At 45.7% G+C, this 22,055-nt stretch overlaps 1 protein-coding gene across 2 annotated transcripts in view; it reads left to right on the top strand.

Moving 5' to 3' along the window:
* HMGA2 (high mobility group AT-hook 2) overlaps positions 1–22,055 on the top strand; it is a 67,979-nt gene that overhangs the window by 357 nt on the left and 45,567 nt on the right. For both annotated transcript variants that reach the window (XM_078871255.1, XM_078871254.1), the window contains exons 2-4: positions 1,224–1,363; positions 7,696–7,782; positions 11,291–11,341. In XM_078871255.1, the coding sequence (XP_078727381.1) occupies positions 1,265–1,363; positions 7,696–7,782; positions 11,291–11,341 (237 nt within the window). In that variant the 5' untranslated portion in view covers positions 1,224–1,264. The remainder of the gene's footprint in view (positions 1–1,223; positions 1,364–7,695; positions 7,783–11,290; positions 11,342–22,055) is intronic.

Below are 22,055 nucleotides of genomic sequence, written 5' to 3'. Positions count from 1 at the left end.
TGATGCTGCTGCTGCTGCCATAGTTGCTAAGTGCTTGCTGCTGCTTTCCACCTTGGCTCGAAGAGCACTTGCCGATCGATGCAATGCGCATTCGCTATTCTCATTCGTACAGCGTTAGGAAATTAATGTCTCTTCTTTGAACAAAAAAAATCAAATCTGTTTTGTAGCGCGTCTTATTATTATTGTTGTTTGAGCTGCTTAAGATCGCGTCTGATTTTGTGTTTATTAAAGGGACATTTGTTTCGTATAATTATTGTTGTACATACTAAGTGGTGGTATACGTGCAGTGATGCATATGGTATTATTATTATTCACACGACAGTATTATACGCTGCGTTAGTGGAGTCGCAGTCGTGCACGCTAGTGTTCATGTAGGAGCAGGTATGTATTCTTATACGTATCGTTACGGTACAATGTGCCCGCCGTCTTACCTCTTCTTATATATATAGCATTACATCAGTATTACGGCTACATCGGTATTAGTGAGCGTATAAGCTTATGCAGGCATTAGGATGGGGGATGAGTATTAGAGGATACGCAGGCGAGATTATTGCACAGGTAGTACCAATAGTACGGTACTGTACGGATAAATAACACGGGCATTGTATACATGTGGTCGGTGTAAATACCGTGTGTGCATGACCATCGGCAATGTGTTAGTATACGGGCTTTATACGGTTGTTGCGCCGTGTTATATAGGAGCCTAGGATCCTACAGTCTATATAACGACATTGGTATTCCTGTAATTCGTAACAATAGCTTAACAGCACAGCAGCAGCACACGTGTTGTGCTGCTGCTGAACAATAACAACCGTAGCCTCGGCCGGTTACTTTTCCCCAACAGTAACTACGTAAGTATGCATCGACTTTAATGTTAGCATTGTAGAGTGATATTTCAGCGCGGCCTCAACTGCACAACCATCACCACCACCCGCTGCGTTGAGAATGGCTATTGTTGCGCCGAACTGCAATTGGCGTGTACGGTCGGTGTTTATTTTGTAATTCTTATTTGTTTCATTCCGCCACTCGGCGACTGAAATTCCTTCTCAACCCGCAGGCATCCGCTAGTTATTGCCGTCGTAATTTAGACCGCAATTTATTTTTGCGCGCGTGCCACGCAGTGCTTGCCGTTTCGTTGCCATCCTTGTGCACCCGCGAACTAACAACCCCTTCCCTTTGCTGCCGCCGCTGCTGCTCTTGTATTGCCTCTCCCCATGTCACAGACACCGACACCCCCCTCCCCCCTTTGTACCGTTCTTCAACCATGAGCGATACGGAGGGACCCTCTGAACGCGGTGCTGCCGGGACCCCATCGACAGAGCAGCCCCTCAAGCGAGGTCGCGGACGACCACGAAAGCCTCAGGTTGCCCCCCCACACACCGCCACACCCCCACACACTTTGTCTGTTGTTGTTGTTCTCCTCTGATGACTTACACAGGCGCGCGCACACTTCTAATAATCGACTCGAGTTAAAACATATATCAGATTCAACTCATCACGGGCGAACTATGGTTTGATTAATCGTATCGGATGTCCAACTGATACTATTCAATGTCACGTACACCGGGTAGGCACATCTCTCTCTATCTCATCAATTCCGCAACACCGGCTCGTTCACAATCTCTGTGAATATTCAAAACAAACGTACAAAGGTCGAATCGATTTCTTAACCCGCATTCGTCCACTCGCTCACAGGTACAATTCAACAACTGTACAGGGAACGCGTGATGTCCGTAGTCATGCCTATTCACAATGATCTAAAACTTACAGGCACTCCTCTCTTCTCAACATCAGCTATTCGCAGGTTAATTTCAACTGCAGACAAACGCGTATATACATCACAAGGCTACAGCAATTGCAGCTGCAGGCGTACATACACAGTAAAGCGGTCGACTCACACATTCACTCGGGAACTCCATTCACAAAGTCAACAGGGAAACAACAACATTGTCTACACTAAGCGCTCCGTTTATAACTATTCGTACGTTCAAAAGCGCACAAAGTCTCGTAGAAGTCGCGCGTCAACCGTGAACAAACGTGTGCACTGTTACACAAATTGGTTTTCCCCAACGCGATATAGAAACGCGAAGAGCGAAAAGACGAAATACGGGGGGGGGGGGCACCCGTCTTGGCAAATCACGTAGATCGCTGCGTTTTGTTGCTGGCTACGCAAAGCACAAAACGCACAAAGTTGGCGTTGCCTTAAAGCATTGCTCAGTCACAGCAAACACAGCGATTCATGGGGACCCTTGTTTGCCAGTATCAAAGTATGAACAAAAATAAGAATAGGCTTTGCCCTGTCCGCTAATAAAACAGGAGGTGTTAAGATGTTAAAACATGTTCACCACAAGTAACGCGCACGCGCGCGTGTGCGTGTGTGTGGTTAACGCGAACTCGATTCCTCGCAAAAGCTTTCTAATTTGGTGTTTGAACATCTTAAACACCTCCTGTTCTAGTGCCAGAAAGGGTTACAAACCTATTCTTATTTTTTAACACTCCAACTCGTGTCCGTCCGTGCATTTTGAAAAGTTAAAAGACGTTCTACACCCCCCCCCCCAACATGAATTATATTATTCACACAATTAAGGGATCCCCTATAGCCCGCACCGGTTGATAAAAGACGCTCGGCAGATTTAGACGGAGATGGCTTTGTCGCTTAACAACGTGGGCTCGTTCGGTTTGTCGTCGTCGTTGACAATGCAACCCCGAAACGATTAGCAGCCTTCTCTGGGCAAGTGGGGTGGTAGGTCCCCCCCCCCCCCCCGACTATTCGCACAGCGATTTGGGGGTGCGAATAGGTTGCGAGGGATATGCCCTCTAAGTGCTGGAGTTGGCCAGCCGATGTGTTGTGAGCGTTGTGATGCCTCGGCGTTCGTCGGTCGCAGCCCACGGCGTGTCCGTACGCCAGGGTGAATGGTCCGTGCGTTTAGTAAGGTTGCAACATTAAAACTCGGCCCAACATGTTCGGTGGTTTATGTGCCCGAATAGGTGATGAGGTCGATACTAGGCGAGCGAATAGTGCTGCGTCCGGCGGGCACAGACGCAGACCGTGAACACGAGTGGAGTGCATTCTGTAACGTTGCACGATAAACCTTAAGACGACTTTAATTCTAGTTTTGAAGCTTTCGTGACTGCAAGGATTCATACTCTTAGTTCTTTCGAAAGAACTTAAGACGACTGTTGTATTTTATAGGGGGCTGGGTGAGGGTGTGTGTGAATAGTGGGGGAGTGAATAGGTGAGCTTCTCTGTAACGGGAGAGTGGAGGGGGGGGGCTGGGTGAGAGGGGGGATGTTATGTGAATAGTGTGAGGAGTGTGAACAGTGGGGGAGTGTGAATAGGTGAGCTCTGTAACAGGAGAGTGAGTGGCGAGGCGGCTTCTTCATCCCCATAGCGAGAGCACATGGCAAGGACCTCTCTCGTCAAAGCCTGCCCGTCGAGCAAGCCTCAAAGTGCCTGAATAATCATCTCAAATGGCCCAGAATTGACGATTCACTTGTTGAGTGAAGGTACAAAAAATAATAATAGGACAACTCTAAAAACAACCCCCCCCCCTGTTTTTAAATTGAACACGTTTGGTTATTGTGTGAGTTTATGTGGGCAAGAAATGTATCTTTTTTTTAATGCTCCGTGGCTAATTCAAATCCATGGGCCGCACTGTGCACGTAGGGGAGGCTTCATTTGGAGCGTGTTTGTGAGCATCATGATGCTGCTGTTATGCTGTTGAGCGGCAGGTGAAAATATTCTGTGGGTCGTGGAACTATCCGCAGAACGCATTGTGAATGGCGTTTGTTGTTGGGAAATGGATTGGTTGAGTTAGCTCAGGGTGGTTTTCTCTCTTAAGGGGAGTGAAAGAGGAAGAAAACATTAAACAATTGCCGGTTCCGTCTGCACAGGTACTGCACTGGTTAGCACAAGCGATGGGCATTGCAAATTGGCGTATTTTGTTAACATGAAAAACCCCACTCACATTGAGTTTAAATAATTATGAAAGGTAAAAAATTTACATTTTATAACTCTCTCAAGCCCGCTAGCGGACGAGGGTTTCAAACTTGCTGTTGCATCTCGCTAAAAAGAAAATAAAGCTTAAAACACACCTGAGAGAAAAAAACTCCAAAAGTTCACAGTTTGCGAAAAAGCACAAAGGCCGCAATAACTCCTCGCCATTACATGAAACGAACGGCAAGGTTAAGATTTTCCAAATAAACGTAATGTTCAATTCTACAGAGATAACCGTCACATCAAATGTGGCAACACATACCGTGGAGATTCAAACGAACTATGTGAAAGCTTCGTTTACTGCATATAAGTGCTATAACTGCCAATGAAAATGCTCAGTTTGTAAATGTTGTGGCTTGGCTCTCCAACACACCGGCGTGCTATACTAGTGACGAATTGGCATGTTCTGTTTACGTGACAACCCTTACTATTTGGCTGTGTCGGGTGGTGGCGGGTTTTAATGACACATTTATATATTTACGCGATCTAACACAAAAAAAACTCATCTCAAAACTGGTTTATTTTTGTAAAATCTCAATCCTTGCTCAAAACGCCAATCCTTCTCGACAATTTATTTCCTTGTTTTTTTTAAGGCTCCTTGTTAATCTTCTTAAAGGGTTGCATTCTCCTTTTTGCCATTAGAAATTTAAGAGAAGTCTTGTTTTTCTAGGTTACTGTCCTATTGAGTAACAGCCGCCACCACCATGCCCACCCCCACCCACGTTGCGTCTGCTCCAAAAACACAAGTGACAAAATTGGGTGGACAAAATCTCGGGCCACCCTCACTCTTGTCACTCGAGGCCCCCCAGTCGGTGTTTTTCCTATCGCTGCTTCTGCTGCGTGGAAATCGTGGGGATATTACGCCTTCCCCATTCACGACCAAAGCTGCTTTTCCCCCAAAAAACACCGTTCCTCAACCAAATCAGTCTTGTGTGTAACTGCTGAGCGAGGAAGCTTCCAAGCTCTTAGCAGACCGATCAGGATGAATTTACACCTCACGCCATTGCCACACGACTCGGTGTTGTTTTTTGCTCCATACTTAAGGGTAATGTTTTTGTTTATGTGCTTTTTTCTTTCCTCCCTGTGTTTAAATTATATTTGTGGCTGGCTTGCGGTATGTGTGTGTGTGGTTTGTGTGGGAGTTTTTGTTTGCCATTATTGGGTGGTGGTGGTGGGGGGCTTCTGGCTTTGTAACATTGCTAGAAAGTTTAGTTTGACCTTACTCACCTTTTCCATTTCCTGTCACATTTGTTTGTGTGTTTTTAAAGTTATATTGAACACAATCTCGAGATTGCTTCAGATAACCGGGGCCACCCATTTTTTGGCATTACCCAATGGAGTGTGTTCCCCAAAATGAAAGTCACAACCAACTTGGTCCTTTGATCAAATCTTGTTCAAGAGAATCGCACATTTTGCCAAAGTTTTACAAACAGTATGCGGCACAACGTCGTAGCTAAATATATTGACGTTTGAATAGCCTCATGACTTATTTGATGATGCCGTATGCTTGATGGACATGATGAGACTGAATGGGATTGCATTTGGAAAATGGAGGGTGATTCTTGGTGCACGTTGGTAGGAAATGTGCTACTCGAATAGTTTTCATGAATTACAAATGTATTGTCGGACCATGGATTATTTATTGTAAATTAATATAAACTTTTCCCTGTTACTACGTATCAAGGTAATTATTACATTATACGCTTTGTTCATATCTAATGGCAGTTAATATATGTACTTTGTAAAATTTGCAGTGACTGTTTTAGATGTTTAATATTTCACCTTTGCTCGGTAGATATGTTCTTCTGGTCGACGTATATGTTGTGATTTAAACCTTATTTCTACTTATATGTTAAATATTTATATGAGCTGTACTGTAATCATCCTAATATGGTTACTTATAAACAATGCATATTTGTTGTCTGACGAATCTTAGATTTGTGAAATACAATTAATATATTTAGCCAAACTAAAGTAGTTTAGTACTTTCAAGGGACAAATTGGGTTACGCAAAAATGGCTTGGTGTATGTATGTACGTTGAATTTCCTTCACACCGTACTTTGTTAAATGTCTTCTTTTGCACCGTATGGAGACAACCCGCTAGTCGGAGGTGCGCAGATTGATCAGGATATGTCAAGGCATTGTTTGTCATCGGTGTATGTTGCATTTGCACCGAACGTGTGTCCTTGGTTGTTAAGGGACAGCTATCTTAACTGGAGCAGCCACGGTCTCTGTGGGAATCGTGTTTTGTTTAAAACGGTTATCTTGAGCGAAAGACCGGCAAAATCTTGGGTGACGCGGTTGAGTAAACTTTGTCCGTTATGGACGGCCGATGTACCTGCTGATTGGCCAGAGGTGTTGAACTTTGGAAAACCGGTGCACCCCTGACCACACCGACCACAAAGAGGTGTTCACCAACGGAACTTTCACCCCCTCCCCCACCACCACCACCACGTAAATATGAAAAGAAAGTCTGCGAAATAGTTTATGGAGACGGGGACTCCTCGTTGAAGGTTCAAACTACTTGCTGGCATTTCTGGTATCTTGATGTTTTGGTGCTTCACAGCTCTGGACCAGGGGGGTGGGGGAGGGGGGAACCATGGAACATGGCATGTTACAATGGGGGGTGGGGTGCATTAAAAAAGGAGGATTTTCTCTTTGTAAAATTGCGTTATACCTAGCTGCACCTGGGGTGGACTTGCCTAGTCCTGTTGCGGGCTACTTAATCAGCGTTGCTTAGGAACTGATGCCCAAGTATGGTGAGAACATTGCGAGCACAGGTTCCAGCGATGCACTTAATTAATGGTGAACTGTAAGCAGCGTGATGAGAAGTGTTCAATGGTGTGGTGCAATTATTTGTTGATTGTTTTGTGATCGCGTGATTTTTTTTCCCCCCCCCCCACGTGTTTTCAGTCATTGTTTTTTATTTGCTCTTTAAAACTAATTAGTCCAGTGCACTACTTTGTCAGAACACGTATTTTTTTCATTCGGTACAATCAATGAAACCGAACGATCGTTGATTTTCCCCTAAAGCTTAATTCAAAGAATACACCATTTTTTTTAGAACGTTGTGATGTCAATCGTAGATACATGTAACGTTAATCTACAAATACTAATTACAGCTCTTTGTCAATCCACTGTTGGACAAAGGGCGTCCCATCTGTGTCGGTCATGGGGGTAATCTGACCATACTTCACCGCGCCGGTCAATGCGGGTTGGCGAGCGGTGGAGTGGCAGGCAGTACTGGTTTATATATTAGATTTGCCTCGCCACTGATGTTAAGCCATAGCCGGGAATCAAACTCGGGTCACCCGACTGATAGTGCAGTGTGTTAAATACAGCGACACTGCTCCACAATCTGCAATACAGTACTGTGGTGCTTAAACAGCATTGGTGGTTCAAACGTAAACAGGGCTTAACTGTATCCATGTGTGTATTGCTGTACTGTAAGAGCGTATTATGTTGAGGGTATGTTTACGAAACGTTAATTGTGTCATTTAACATTATTGCGTATCGTCGTTGTGCGTTTAGTACCATGGGCACATTTTATTTATTTGAAAACGCTGCGACTCTTTGTAAGATAAAGCGCACTCGTGCGTTTTGGGTTCGGGTTCAAGGGCTTCCACCGAGGCCAGGAAGAATGCTTGTAACGGACAGTGCCATTTGTTAAACGTTGCACGGTCGTCTCCACCGGCAGGAACCCTCAGGCCCACCGCTGCCCAAGAAGCCAAGAGGTCGGCCGAAGGGAAGCAAGAACAAAGGGCCCTCGAGAGCGGGGCCCAAGGTACAAAAAGCAACCGGACGACCGCGGTGCACGCTCTCAGAGAATCGACCCGAGGCCTCCACCTCCACACAAATGATAGCGCATCTTACAATTGTGGTCCAGTCTGTTTCGCCCCCCCCCCCAACCACCCTGCTGCACCCTCCCACCCCTGCTGCAAGTGCTGCACCCTCCCGCCCAACACGACTTGGGCATTCTGGTGACGTTTTTCAAACGACGCTTGTCCGTTTGAACTCAAACCGTCAATCTTTTTGGGGGCAGACGGGAAAAGGCGGGGCGACGCTGCTCACCCGTTGCCCGCTGACGAGGCCCCATTGGTTGAAAACGCTACGGATTGGGCCAATCGCCTGCCGCGTCGAGGGCCCCCCCCTCCCCCCATGCTATTGGCGCGTTGCGTTTGAGACGCTTTCGCTCCGCCGTGGCGGGAATGATTGCTCTTTGTTGTGGGGGAAGGGGGGCGCGAGGGAAGGAGCTAGGTGCCACTTTAAGAAAATGTTCAATAGACGCCTATTGTGCGGTTTGTTTTTTGACCACTAAGGGGCTGGAATTCCGTCGGTGACCCCCACGCCCCATCCCACCCCCACCCGAACTTAGCGCAAAGCCACTTTTTCCCGAAAGCCACACATGAAGCGGAAATTCTAGTGCTCCGAGGCCTTTGGTGGACGCAGGTACAAGTGCAACGCTGGTGGAAGAAAGGCCGCAAAATATACGCGCTCGGATAGTCGCTGCAATGGCACGACGCACACCCATCTCCAAAAGTTCAACGTTTTCTAAGATACTGCATGCTTACCAATGTGGTGCCCCCCCCGCCGACCTCTGAAAATGTATAATTTGTTGGTAAAATGGCCGTCAATATCATACGTGGTAAAACAATAACACGTCAATTACGACGTCTTCATTTTTGCAAAGGTCTCGTGTAAATTACGATGACTCTAATTTTGCAATGGTCTCTAAAATGTAAAACATATTTTTTTTAACCTTTTTTTTTACTTTTTTTAACCAAACTGGTTCAACCTAGTTTGGCGTGATTGTCATCAGTCAACGGCAGTTCGACGTATATTAATCTTTATAGGAAAATTCTAGCACTTTTTTTGTTATTTGTAGTAAAACCATGAAGTGGATTTATCATTTTTCTATTAATGTTCAATCGTGTGGCTGCTTCACAGAAAGCGTACCGGCCACGCCTATTAGTCATCCGAAAGAGTCTGGTATAAGCTTACCGGTCACTTTATCTGAGTCATACGTGAATTCAAATTATAGATTACTACAAGCCCTGTGACACAGGACTGCATTGGCAAGCCTTTTAGCAATCACCATTAACACATCAAAACTTTAAAAGTTAAACCAGCTATTTAGCAAAATATTAATCATACTAGGTGAAGCATACGATTAAAGTCTAAAGCTGGTAATGTATTGTAAATACCAGCAATCTGAATTATCCGTATGACTAAATAAAAAACACAACGGTTCATACTTAAATATTTTTTTCCAGGTATTCCATTTTATCTACATGCCGTTTTTTAAGCGTTTTCTTTAAGTTAGGGTGCCATGGTGGCGAGATGTTAACGACCTCGCTTGGTGTGCAGGAGGTTGTGGGTTCTATCCCAACCCTGACGCCTGTATATTTTGAGATTGCATGTTCTCTCCCCGTGGTCGTGTGGATTTTTCTCCGGGTCCTCCAGTTATTCCCCCACATTCAGAATCAACATGCATTTCGAGTATTTGGCTGCTATAAATTTCCACGCGGTAAGCCATTTCGTGGAGCTATCATTTGTAATAGCCAGGTCGCTTCTGAAAAACAGCGATATAGTTGAGTGGAGCTTTACCTGGTAAACTGAACAGTTGAGTTTATCTTTAAATGGACGGTGTCAAATTTAAAAAATCTACTTGATTTTTTTAAAAGACAAAAAACCCTTTTGGGAAGGTGGCACTTTGTTTTCTTCGTCACAAAAGACATGAGTAGAAAAGGTCATATTTCCAATTTGAAATCGAACCCATAGGCCACAAGACAATGGCACAATGAATGTGTGCGTGTTTATTTTTTTCTACTTACAAGTCCGTTGATAAGTTGGAGGTTTATATTCAAATGTACTGAATTTCACACTGTAGCAGCTTGGTGTACTGTGAACACAGCTGTATAAATGAAAGCGTACTTTACCGTTGCAAAATAATATTTGCTAAGAACACCTGTCCTCCAAGCCAGCTAACCCAAAATGTACAAGTTTTTATAGCTTTCAGTTGTCTTATGTTATTTGTAGACGTTTGAAGTTGCCAATAAATTAAACATGCGTTTAGATTATTTAGATTATTTAGCTGCTATAAATGTCCACATGATAAGCCACTTCTTTGAGCTATCAGTTGTGGCCAGGTCACTTCTAAAAAATAAGCGAATAGCTCGGTGGGCTTTACTTGGTAAGATAAAATAGTTTAGTTTTGTAAAACATTTTTGTTCGTGACTTGTTTACATTTTCTATACTTTGCATTCCTATCTTGTTTTTTGTATTATTGTAACGATAAATCCCGCCTCGACTGGACATATGTTAAAAAGAGCTTCATAGCTCATTGAATTCCTCCAATATAAATAAGTATTCTGATTCTGAAATATTCTATTCTGATGCCTTCCCTGGTTTATTTTACAGTCTGCAATGTGGAAGAAAAATGTATATTCAAAGTATCTCCCTTCCCAAATGGGCATTGCGTCAGCATTTATACAATATTCTGTTTGGCTGCATGGAGATAGCAATGGACATTCCACATTACGATGACAGGGGCCGGTATATCCATAGGACTACCACTGTTGACTTCCCGCAAAGATGGTTATAATCACTTCTCTAAAATGTCTCGAATATTGAAAAGCATCAATGTGCTTTCCGGCTGAATAATACTCCGGCGAGAGTGCTCAACTCACACAGAAGGTTGCAAATCTTGGTAGGAGGTCAACTCGGCATTTCATTATCCCTCCAGGGTCAGTAAAATGAATGCGTTTGTATAGGTAGTATAGCAGCAGGGCTCCCAATTATAATATTAAGAGATGAAGTCCTGGCCAGGGTTGAATTGCTCATTGAGAGTGAGACGAATAAGCACGACCTGAAGAAGCTCCACCACTTGGTGTGGAAGTGAATATTGTCAGTCTGATGGGGACATTGGTCTCTGCCATGGGAATGTGGAATTTCTACTCCTGGCTTGGGCCAGCTAATGGATATGAAACGCTGCTTCATGGCTGGTTATAGCATGGAAACACTTTAAATTAACTTCAGTTACTTTGGTGCTTGTATACAACTGAGATACGCAGCATGTTGTCTAAAAGACTAGGCCTAAGCCTGCCGCGATGCTATCTTATGCTGTTCAGGAAGGTTTTACATTATTGTAGCTAATTTCTCACCTCACCCGGATTCTTGATGTGGACATGCTGAGCTTGGTGCCTTATTATAAAAAATACACTTGAACGACGTTTAAGGTTGTGAATGAATGGAGTTTGTTATTTACTGCCTCCCACGCTTTTCTTCTGCAGAAGGTGGAGCCCCAGGGACAGAAGAAACCAAGGGGACGTCCTCGCAAATGGGTGAGCTCTTGCGACCTTGAACATACGTGCACCGTGATGGCGAGATGTTAACTACCTCGCCTGGTATACAGGAGGCCGTGGGTTCAATCCCGACGCTGATGCCTGCTGTATATTCTGAGTTTGCATGTTTCCCCGTGGTCGCATGGATTTTGATCTATGTCCTCCAGTTTTCCCCTTCACATTGAGAAACATGCACTTCGAGTATTTGGCTGCTATACATTTCCACAATGACAAGTCATCTATAATAGAGGTTTTTAGGTTAGATCGTATAAATATAAATTTGTCCTTAAACCCGCCACCACCCGACACGGCCAATTAGTAAGGTTTGTCACGTCAACAGAACATGCCAACCGTTACTAGTATAGCACACCGGTGTGTTGGAGAGTAAATCCACAACGTTTATAATTCGAGTACGATGTTTCGCCAGTAATTACAAAGAGCATCACCAGGCGACAGTCAAATCTGGCTTGTGAAAAAAAGAAAAACTGTTTCGCTCAGTGGTTCTTACCTGGTAAAATAAAAATAGTTTTTAGTTTAATAGTTTAATACGTGGCATCTACTCGCAGCTTTTTTTATTGTACCCACATTCACGTACTGCGCTTGCTTCCAACTCAACAGAGTCGGTGAGTAATATATTACTGCGGCGGTTGTCGTGGTCGTGCCGCGTCACTCTGCGACATGGTTTCTGGCCGTGCCACGTGTTGCTCGCCACGATGTTCCCGACGTTTTTGCTCCACGTGCTCGGAATTATTTTTTATTTTCGTGAACTGAAGTTCCAGGTATAGCAAGTTCCAAGTGAAACCATTACAAACCCCGAAAGCGCATGCGAGAGAGCGAAGCATTTGCTAAATGTAAAAAAAAAATCCCCCAATCCTGAAAAGAAAATTACAGCGATGCGCAAAAATCTTTTTAAAGTATTTTTTTTTCAGAACGCGTTTAGCATTGCAAATAAATGTAAATAGTGAATCAAATTTGGCCACGGTTTCTCTGTAGCCGATTTTAGAGAAGCAAGCATCTGCAGCTGCTGCTATTCACACTTCTGGTGAATAATGATAAAATAAGTGTTTTTCCCCATTCCGATGAAGTCATGTAAATTTCATACACAAACACACGCAAATCATTGAAGACCTAATTCGTGGGCCAAACATTTGTAATGTAACTTCAGCATCTGATACTATAATGGACTTTGCGGTAAGTTAATACAGTGAATAGTATTTTATGGAGCAGCGGTCAGTTGCATAAAACACCTTGAGTGAAATCGCCCCCCCCCCCCTTTAAGCAGCGCCTCGTAGCTTTACATTCGTAGCTTCCTGGCCGCCCCCCCCACCTTTCCAACCCATGTTAATCGAACGCTGCTACAAATAAGCTGGAGCGAAGCCTCGCAGTCTTACTTTACGTAACTTTGCGGGACAAATTTCACGTGGCCACCCATACACTGCAAATAAATAAAATGCATGGCAATGGTCTACGCGGCTACCCCTATTACAGGCGAGCACGTTGCCGGCTTCGGTGGATTAATTCTATACTTGCTTTAACAGTGCGTTCATTTCATCGCCGCCTGCCGTGCCGCTGGGTGGCCGCGGTGTTCGTTTCTCTACAAGCTGATGTGGTCGGTGTGGCACAGACCACTTTATACCGCGTAGTCTATCACTAGGCATGCAGTGATTAATCAACGGCAATTTATTTTTTGTAGTTTTCTCTCATGACCACGCGTTCCTAGATTCGTCCGTGCAGGAATCGATTGTGGTTTTTTTTGAGTCATGCAAATTTTGTGATAATTTTTTTCCAGTTTTTCCTTCAGGGGTTAGGGTTTGAATGAACGCTACGAAACACGTGGTAATGTACACACAGCACACGAGGCGGGATGACACGGTGCAAACAAGACAAATAAATAATAAATTCCTTCCTTCAACCATGACGCTGATTATTATTCATCAACGTTGTACAGAGGTGCAGTATTACATCCCTGTCCCCCCACATCCTTTGATCATTAATAAAAATGGATAATAGTGATATTTGGCAGCCCTTCGTCATACACGCTGGATGAAGGGCCACCCCACAACTTTTGGTCACGAGAGTAGTTTGACCATACTTCACCACGATTTGCTATTGCGGGTTGATGAAGTTGAGTCCTCAGGGCTGGTTCGGATATCATTCGTCGCCGACGTTAGCCTTGACCAGCTATCGAACTTAGGGTTCCGGAGGTTCATAGTTCCAGTGCGCTAACCACTGCACCACTCCCCCCCCCCCCCCCATTGGCTTTTTGCGATGATCGTACCTGGCGTGGACGATGTGTAACCGTTGTGCAGCAGTGAAGGTGCAAGCCAAAATTCGGAGAGAGAAAATAAACAAAAAGAAAGTAAATCTCTGAAAATAAAAGTTAAACATTGTGTGATTAACACACAAGGGGAGGCAAATAAAACAATAAAATCAGCAGTACAAGATGAAAAATGCACGAAACAGAATGTGCGTTGAAAATACAAAAAAAAACGAGTGATTCATTTATAATATTTCGCAGCCCTTTGTCAATTCACTGCTGGGTTAACGCCACCCCCACACCACCTTGCTTGTGGGAGTTATTTAATAATACTTCACCACGCACGGTAGTCGAGGTGGAGATAAGTCGATGGGTGGAAAGGTGGTGGTGGTGGTGGCCTTGATTTAATCCAAGTGAGAACTCATTGAGACAATGTCACTCAATATGCGTGGGGGATTTGAAGAGAATGCAATGTGGAAATGCAGCTATGACAGGCATTCGCTTCAGGAGCCATTTCAGATTTGTTTTCGACCGCCGGTGTACACCCTAGCATGGCAATGCCTCTGGGTATATTTTTCCTGGTTAAACTGTACTTCTGTCCGATGCATTTTTGGGCTATAATCTGCGTTCGGAGCATCTTCGGAAATCTGGCGCGGTGTCCAACGTCGGCCATCGCGCCGAAACAACAACTCGGTCCGACCGCGATAGCGCTCCTGAGAGCTCCACGACAACAACAACAACCCTGCAGTTCATGGGACTGACTGGCGACTGACTGGCGACTGAGCGGGACTGCGTAGTGGACTGCTAGCGATGTGCTCCTGCACGTCTGTGGTTGCGGCGGAGAAACTAGTTCCGGTGCACGCTCAAGTTAGCAGCGAGCGGGGCTGCTTGCGGGCGGGGGAGGAAGGTGCAAGCGACATAAAAATGCACGCTGTCGGCCAGGTATGCCTGTGCGGTTGGGGATTGCACATACGGGATGGGGAGAAAAAAAAAAACGGTCGCCCCGCTCGGCAAAAACAAAGGCAGGTATGTTGTGTTCACACGGCAAACACGGAGCCCCTTCCAGCTGCAGCTATCTTTTGTAAACAGTCATGGGGACTGATTTGCAGGGCGGGCGGGGGGGAGTCCATGAGCTGTAGTGTGTTCTGTGGGCGTTGGTCCACGTTGTTGCCGCTTTGGAACTAGTTTGGACCTGCTCCCGGCCCAAGTAGCGCAGGAAGATCCCACATCACGTGCGTACAGCTCTAGGGCTCTGGAACGCGACAGAGTTTGTTGTGCAAGTCGGAAAGAGTTTCGTGTCATTTAAGGTACACGTCTCATCGGAAGAGTATGTTGTAATCCGCCCTGTATGGGTTCTGTGAGTAGAATGGTTATTTTGTGTTTTGACACGAAGCCATCTATCACACATTGGTGACGGTTCCATCTCACCATGGTCCCAAAGTGTTTCTTAACCTAAACTATATTTTATCTTACCAGGTAAGACCCACTGAGCTATTAGCTCCTTCTCAGAAGCGACCTGGCCACAAATGATAGCTCAACGAAGTGGCTTATCACGTGGAAATTTTGAGAAGCCAAATACTCAATGCAGGTTGATTCTAAATGTGGAGAGAAAAAGCGGGGGGACCTGTAGAAAAATCCACGTGACCACGGGGAGAGAGACACGCGAACTCCAAATATACAGCAGGCGTCAGGGTCGGGATTGAACCCACAAACTCCTGTATACCAGGCGAGGCAGTTAACATCTCACTACCGTGGCGCCCATGCAACAGGGCACACTTTTCTGCGAACATAAAAAAAACACAATACCAAAAAACCCCTTCATCGTGTAATTAGAGCTATCCAGCTGTCTCTTTAAAAATAGCTAATCATGAGCAGTGTATTCAAAAGTGAGGATATAAGTGTAATGAATGCATTTTAAGTTTCAATCATTTAATGCCACTAATGGGTATTGGCCTACAAATCCAGTTTATTTCCCTTATGAAAAGGTCTAAAATCTTAGGTTTTTCCTGGTAAAGGAATACTATCTCTCGTACAACTTGTGTAGATTAATATTAAAATGTATCATGAATATGAAATATATTTAAGTCTAAACACTTTAACCTTACGCCGTATTTAAGTGAGCGATATTTGGAAGAGTCCTATTAAACCACCACTTATTGGTCAAATATTACTACATATTAAATCATATGCAAAGGCAAAACACAATATAATAACAGATGTTCCATTCAACAACCTGGTTGGAACAATAACACATACACAATCTCTGTTGCATAAAATCGTTCACCTAAGCACTTTAATAGTGGCAAACTAAATAGTTAATCATGCGTTTGCTGGATCAAAAGACGTTTCTCCCAAGCACCAACTCTTTTGCAATTTGTACTTCCGTGGGTAGTCTAGCAGCCTGTGGTTGAAATGTGACGTTCCTGTGGTGGGCATCGGTATCTCTGTAGGAAAGCATCCCACCAGGTGGTGATGTCTTTACAGGTAGTGCCAGTTTCATCGGCTGGAGAGACGATGGTTGTGGTGCGAGGTCTACCCAGGCCACTACTTGTACTCATGGCCAGCATCTAAACACTTCAGCTAATAAATGGGAGCCTGTTGCTCTTCCATCCGTACTATATCTTGACTCCCCTACAAGGATATTCCATCATGCAGCGTGATCCCTTTATCGAGACCCCACGAAAATAATGAGAAGGAATGTTGGATAAAAAAACGATATTTCAAGGCCTCTTCGAGCAATCTCAATAATACATTTATTGCATCTCATAGCACTTTCCTCTGTGAGATCTGGAGTCCATTCATTGCTGTTTTAGTATTCAATCACCTGTTGAGAAGAAATTAAGTGGGGCATTATAAATAAGGTGGGGTATTTATAAATGGACCCCGCTGTTTGGCTAGTGCGGTAACGCTAGAGGCCACTCACTTGTAAAGCCAAGCTTTTATTTTACCAGGTAAGGCTCGCTGATTGTTTTGCTCTTTATCAGAAGCGACCTGGCCACATATGATAGCTCAACGAAGTGGCTTATCGTGTGGACATTTATAGAAGCCAACTTGTATAAACGCACGTTGATTCTAAATGTGGAGGGAAAAACCGGAGGACCTGGAGAAAAATCCACGCGACCATGGGGAGAACACGCAAATTCCAAATATACAGCAGGCGTCAGGGTCAGGATCGAACTCGCCACTTCCTATGTATACCAGACGAAGTAGTTAACATCTCACTACCGTGGCGCCCAAGCAACGGGGCACTTTTCTGCGAATATTTAAATTCCTATTCTGAAACCATTTCTGGCCGACCTCTGATACTGGATATGGTCGTCCTGTGAACATACTGGCCCCACCATAGGAATGTGGAATTTCTACCCATGGTTCAGTGCGACCCATCGAGATGAGTGTCTACGCCTGTGCTCGTTGGTTCAGCGAGACGCTACGATTTTGCGGTTCCGTTCTGTGCACGCATGTGTCATTTAGTCAGTAACTGCATATGTGTGTATGCGTGTGTACATACGTTTGTACCGGCGTATACAATTGGCCATTCTCATTCAACTTCTGGATGAGGAGGCCTGGGCATGTTGACGCCACAGCCCCGAGTCTTGATATATGAGCACGGCGCATAACAAATGGGTGATTTATACAGCGCTTTTAACTCCAATGCACAAATCCCCGCCTGTGCCGTGTACAGAGGTGCACTTCATGCGTGCACCAGCGATTACGCTGACAGTATTTCATTGCATATTCCAGTGAGCCTGGGATGTGGTGTGGTGGGGGGGGGGCGTCGGGTGGAGGCGAGGGGGCTGGGGCGAGATTGGGTGGAAGTAAAAAGATAGATCACGATGACGTAAATATTTGTTTATGGCACTGTATTTGTCGAGGTGGTTGGATGGCCCCGCGGGATATTCTCGTATTAGCGCTTGCGCCCCTTTTGGGTTCCATTTTGAGATGAAAGCAGGAATTTTAGAAGTGTGGTGGTGGTCTTGGCTTTTGTCACCAAAAATTGTGAGGAGAAAAATATGAATCAGCATTTACTTGAATTCAGTCTGACCCAAGTCCAGTTTGAAGGATACTCCTATCGTTTTTAGGCGAGAGGTCGATTGGTTTATCTTCAGAACTACGTATATGATATCGACTTTCCGAGGCTGCGACCTGACATGTGAGGTCCTGCTCACTATCTCTCGGTTCCAGAAAGGACGTTTTTTGTTTGAGTACATAAAACACAACTCGTACAGCACAGTTGAGTTTTTGAGTCTCCTTTTGCACAAACGAATATTGGCTTTGCGTAAGTGGCAGAAGCGTTCACAGGACACTACAAAATGGCTTTTTGTGCCATTTCCATCGCCATTCCTGAGCTGACGGTGGAAATTCCACATTGTTTTTGGTCGATGCCAATTTTTCCATGAGAAAACCATTCCTGATGTCCCTCAAATATTTGTGCAAATGTGTGTTTTTTAAGTTTTGTAAAACTCAGTATTTGGTCTTTGTCTCTCGACGAAGGGTTTTCTCACGTACTTGTTGGGCCCCCTCTTGCCACTCACTCTCCCTTTTGCGTCGCGTGATGCTTTCGGGCAGGGTGCTGGCCCTCTGGAGGGAAAAGTGTAACGGTTTTCACCCCCCTCCCCCCTGCAAACCAGTCGGAGCCCCGCACAAAATAAGTGAATGCACGACGCATTGCGCACGCAATCTGACCTTGTGCTCCCCATTGCTGGCTTTTTTCGGGCCAATAAGAAAACTAATTCTGGCCATCAAATGTGGCAAATTGTGGTGGCTGTCACTGAGCCACTGTGCACAGAGCAGGCCGTAGAATTCCAGTCCATTTACTTTGTCGACGTTTGTGTCCACGCTCAGACATTCATCGGGCAGTCCTCATCTCCGAAAGGCAACTTCCAAAACTGCGATCAACAACGTCACATTACCGTGGCGTGGCCCAGTCCCTCCTTCCGACAACCATTCTTGTGTTGACATTTTAGTGACTCTGGAGGGATGGGAGTCCAGCCTCGTTTTGGAATTGGGACTGATCTTGAGATGGATAATGCCGCTGTATTGGAGTTCCAGTAGCAGATTTAAAATATGTGACGAGAAATACGTGATATTTCCTTCAACAGCAGTGGATCATTAAAAATTGGTTGCCAGAACAGGTAGCCACTGTGTGCCGAGTGTCATGATATCCATCCAGACTTGCCTCAAATTTTTATTTGGAGGCAAGACCTTCATTGTGGCAAATTCATGAGCTCCATATTGGTTAAATAAAGGGCATTGGCTGAGCAGTGGACCTGAATGGCTCCGATTTTGAGGCAGAAATAATCATAACAACGATGTGGCGGGGTATTGATAATTCTGAGCCCTTAAGTTCGTATCAGTGACCTTAAGGTTGGCCGTTGACCCCAGACCGAACGCGCCACCTGCCACGACTCCGCCTCCACATTTCGTTGGTGCCATGGATTTGTCGCGTGCTGCATTTCCCCCCCCCCTTTCTCGCACAATACACCCGCCAAGGCCCCGTTGCCTTTCAACCCGTACGCCGTTAACCGCTGCCATTCTTGTCCTGCCGCGTGACCTCGAGGGGAACATGCGTTTTCTGTAATCTCTCTGATTAGCTACTGAGTAGTGCTCTGTAAAAAAAAGCAAGTCGTCGTGGGGATACCCAGCGCCACTGCAGTTGCTGGCCCAAGTCTCGTGGCTTGTTCGAAGCCGCACACACGCGGGACTTAGGGTCGCCCGTGTAGCCTTCACAGACTGTAGGGGCAAGTGCTGCTAGCAAGGAACAGCAGCGCAAATGATGGCCGTCACGGTACACGAGGGGGTGGGTGGCCAGCATGCGCACGAGTAGACATGCTCGCAAACGCAACGCACGGGGATTTTACATGTGGCTCCGAGCCAGGGGCAATTTCCGACGCCGTGAAGGTCAGAACATCCACCTTAGCCGTGTCAATTTATTAGGCGATGTGCTCTATCCAGATCCCTTGCGTGATGTGTGTACGCATGTACAGAAATATCGTTTTATTCCCCCCCCCCTTAACTGCTAAAGTTGTGTGTGTTTTATTTCTGTAAGGCCATGTGGTATTCAGAAATCAATATTGGGACTGCTGCTTGTTGGTTTGCTTCAAATCATTTTCTTTGAGGGGGGGGGGGGGCGAGTTATGTAACGCGTGTGTTTGCGCGCATACGGCTTACGAACTGGCTCTCGCTTTTATGTAACTCGCCTATCTCGAAATGAAAAGCGGGCAGCGCACACACGCGCGCGTGCACACGCGCGCGCACGCGCGCGCGTTTCCTGTGCGCTGCTGCGGTGAAGCACGCCCATTGTTTTGACCGTGATGGTGTGGCCTGGGTGGGTGGAGCGGGGGGGTTTGGCTTCCTGTGGCTCACACCGCCCCTCAAACCTGAGCTCCCGGGCACCGCGGACGGCCCGGGAACACCGCGTACCATGAGCCAAACAAATTCACCCGGAGAGGCGGTCTCGCCCGCCCACTCGCTCGCTCGCTCGGGCGTTGGCTTGGCGTCAATGCCTGTGCCATTGAACCGAGTCGGCACCACTGAGAGACGCTGGTTTCCAGCGTGACTGTAGTAGTCATGTAGCCACCCGTGCACTCCAGTTCTGTGATTTGAAGTAATTGCTTACTCTCCCGATTTATGGATCCGATTACTCGAACAATCGAATAAGTTGAAAATACGGGGGTTGAGACAAATAAAAGTCTCACCTCTGTTTTCAGGTGTGCCGCTGGACGGGAGGTGATGGCCGGGCTTTGTGGTGTTGTCCGGTACCATCGACAGTGTTGTGCTGAGCGTGGCTTGAAGGCGCCCGAGTAATCCTTCTCAAAAGATTAGTTACATTTTTTGTATTGTTGATTAATCGACTAATCATCCCCACGCTATTCCTATCCTGCTTGGGGCGCTAATCGGCCAATCATTCCACCTGGGGTAAATAAAATGAGAGCCGCGTCCTGGGAAGTCGAGAGTGGCTCATGGTTAAACGAGTGGCCTCACCATGAGAATATTTGAATTTCCACCTGGCTGAAGCTACCAATGGAAATAAGCGCTGCTCTGAAAATGGAAATGCTATGAAAATTATACCATGCTTGGAATTATTTATTGTATTTTCATATCCATTATTTTTTTTTACCAGTTAAGAGTTCATTGAGCATCATGGATGCATTTTCAAGGGAGACTTCCGTAGCTTTGGAAATGTAGGTTGGGTTCCTGAAAGAACACCATAGTCTCCGGATTATAGAACTCTCCGGAAAGTGCGACGCACTCCAAATATGTGGTCGGTGTCACTAGAGTTGTACATATCTTATCACACTTGCGTTACCTACCAGATTAACACATTCCTGCGGAGGGAGCTGGTAGGAACGTTGGGTTGCTCAGTCAATAGCCAGGGTCAACGGCGGCGTGGTGTATTCCGCAAAAATGCCCGACTGTGAGGGCGGGCACAAGTCGGCGTGAGTAGGTTAAACGTTCAGTTTTATAAGGGCACCACGGGGTGACCAGCCCCTCCCAACCCAGCCCCACCCTCCCCCGCCCTCCCCACCCAGCCCCTCCCCATCCCTCCCATTTTTGGATGCACGACGGACGGACACAATAATCCACTGTGGGCTGGTGGAACCAGGTGGTTCCTACCAGTATAATATGCTGTATTTGTTGCGGGGGGGGGGGGGGTGCTGCGCCTATCGTGGTGGGACAGTGGCAAGGTCATTGCCCTGTGGCTGGGGGTAGAGAGATTTGTATTTTTTTTCATACGAGCTTCCTCCAGTCCTTGTCCTCGTCATTGCTAACCTTATGCCCCAAACCCCGCACCACGTGATCCCACACTGCTGACTCACCGCACGTGCGCGTTGATGCTGCCGCTGCAGCCGCTGTGTTCCCGTGGCCAGCTGGCCCCATGGCAAAACCCGGGGAGGGGTCCGCCACCCCGAGTCTTTTCTGGAATGTTTTAAGCGGACTCTGTTTTGTTTTGATTTTTGAGCACGTGAACTCAATGAGCAGTGTCGCCAAAAGCCTCGGAACATCTGGATACAGATGCTGTACGTTTGCAGCAGGAAGTGTCTTTTTTCAACCCCATTATAAATAATGTATTTATAAATAACGTGTTATTTATCATGGGAAGCGTAATAATGAGTGTCGTTTTTAACACAATCACGATATAATTCACATTTGTTGTATAACTTTTAGCGTACGAAATAAAATCAATGTAAAATATTTTCTTCAATGTGAGCTGTACTTGGTGAAGTAAGGCAATATAAAATGTGTCTATTACATGGCAGAATCATGAGCAATAGCTGCGGCTTAGAAAGGCTTTAATCCAACAGTGGGATTGATCATGCCTGCTAATGGGGATAAGATTGATTACGTGGTGCTATTGCGCATTGTGGGTAGTGAAATTATGTATACAATGTCCAAAAGTTACATTTGTATACATGGTCAAACAAACCCTTGTCTCTTTACGATGAAATTAGAGATTTA

The sequence above is a fragment of the Lampetra fluviatilis genome, chromosome 32, assembly GCF_964198595.1.
Source record: "Lampetra fluviatilis chromosome 32, kcLamFluv1.1, whole genome shotgun sequence".
Lineage (NCBI taxonomy): Eukaryota > Metazoa > Chordata > Hyperoartia > Petromyzontiformes > Petromyzontidae > Lampetra > Lampetra fluviatilis.
Note: the sequence above shows the minus strand (reverse complement) of the source record. Positions and strands in the feature narration are given on the sequence as shown.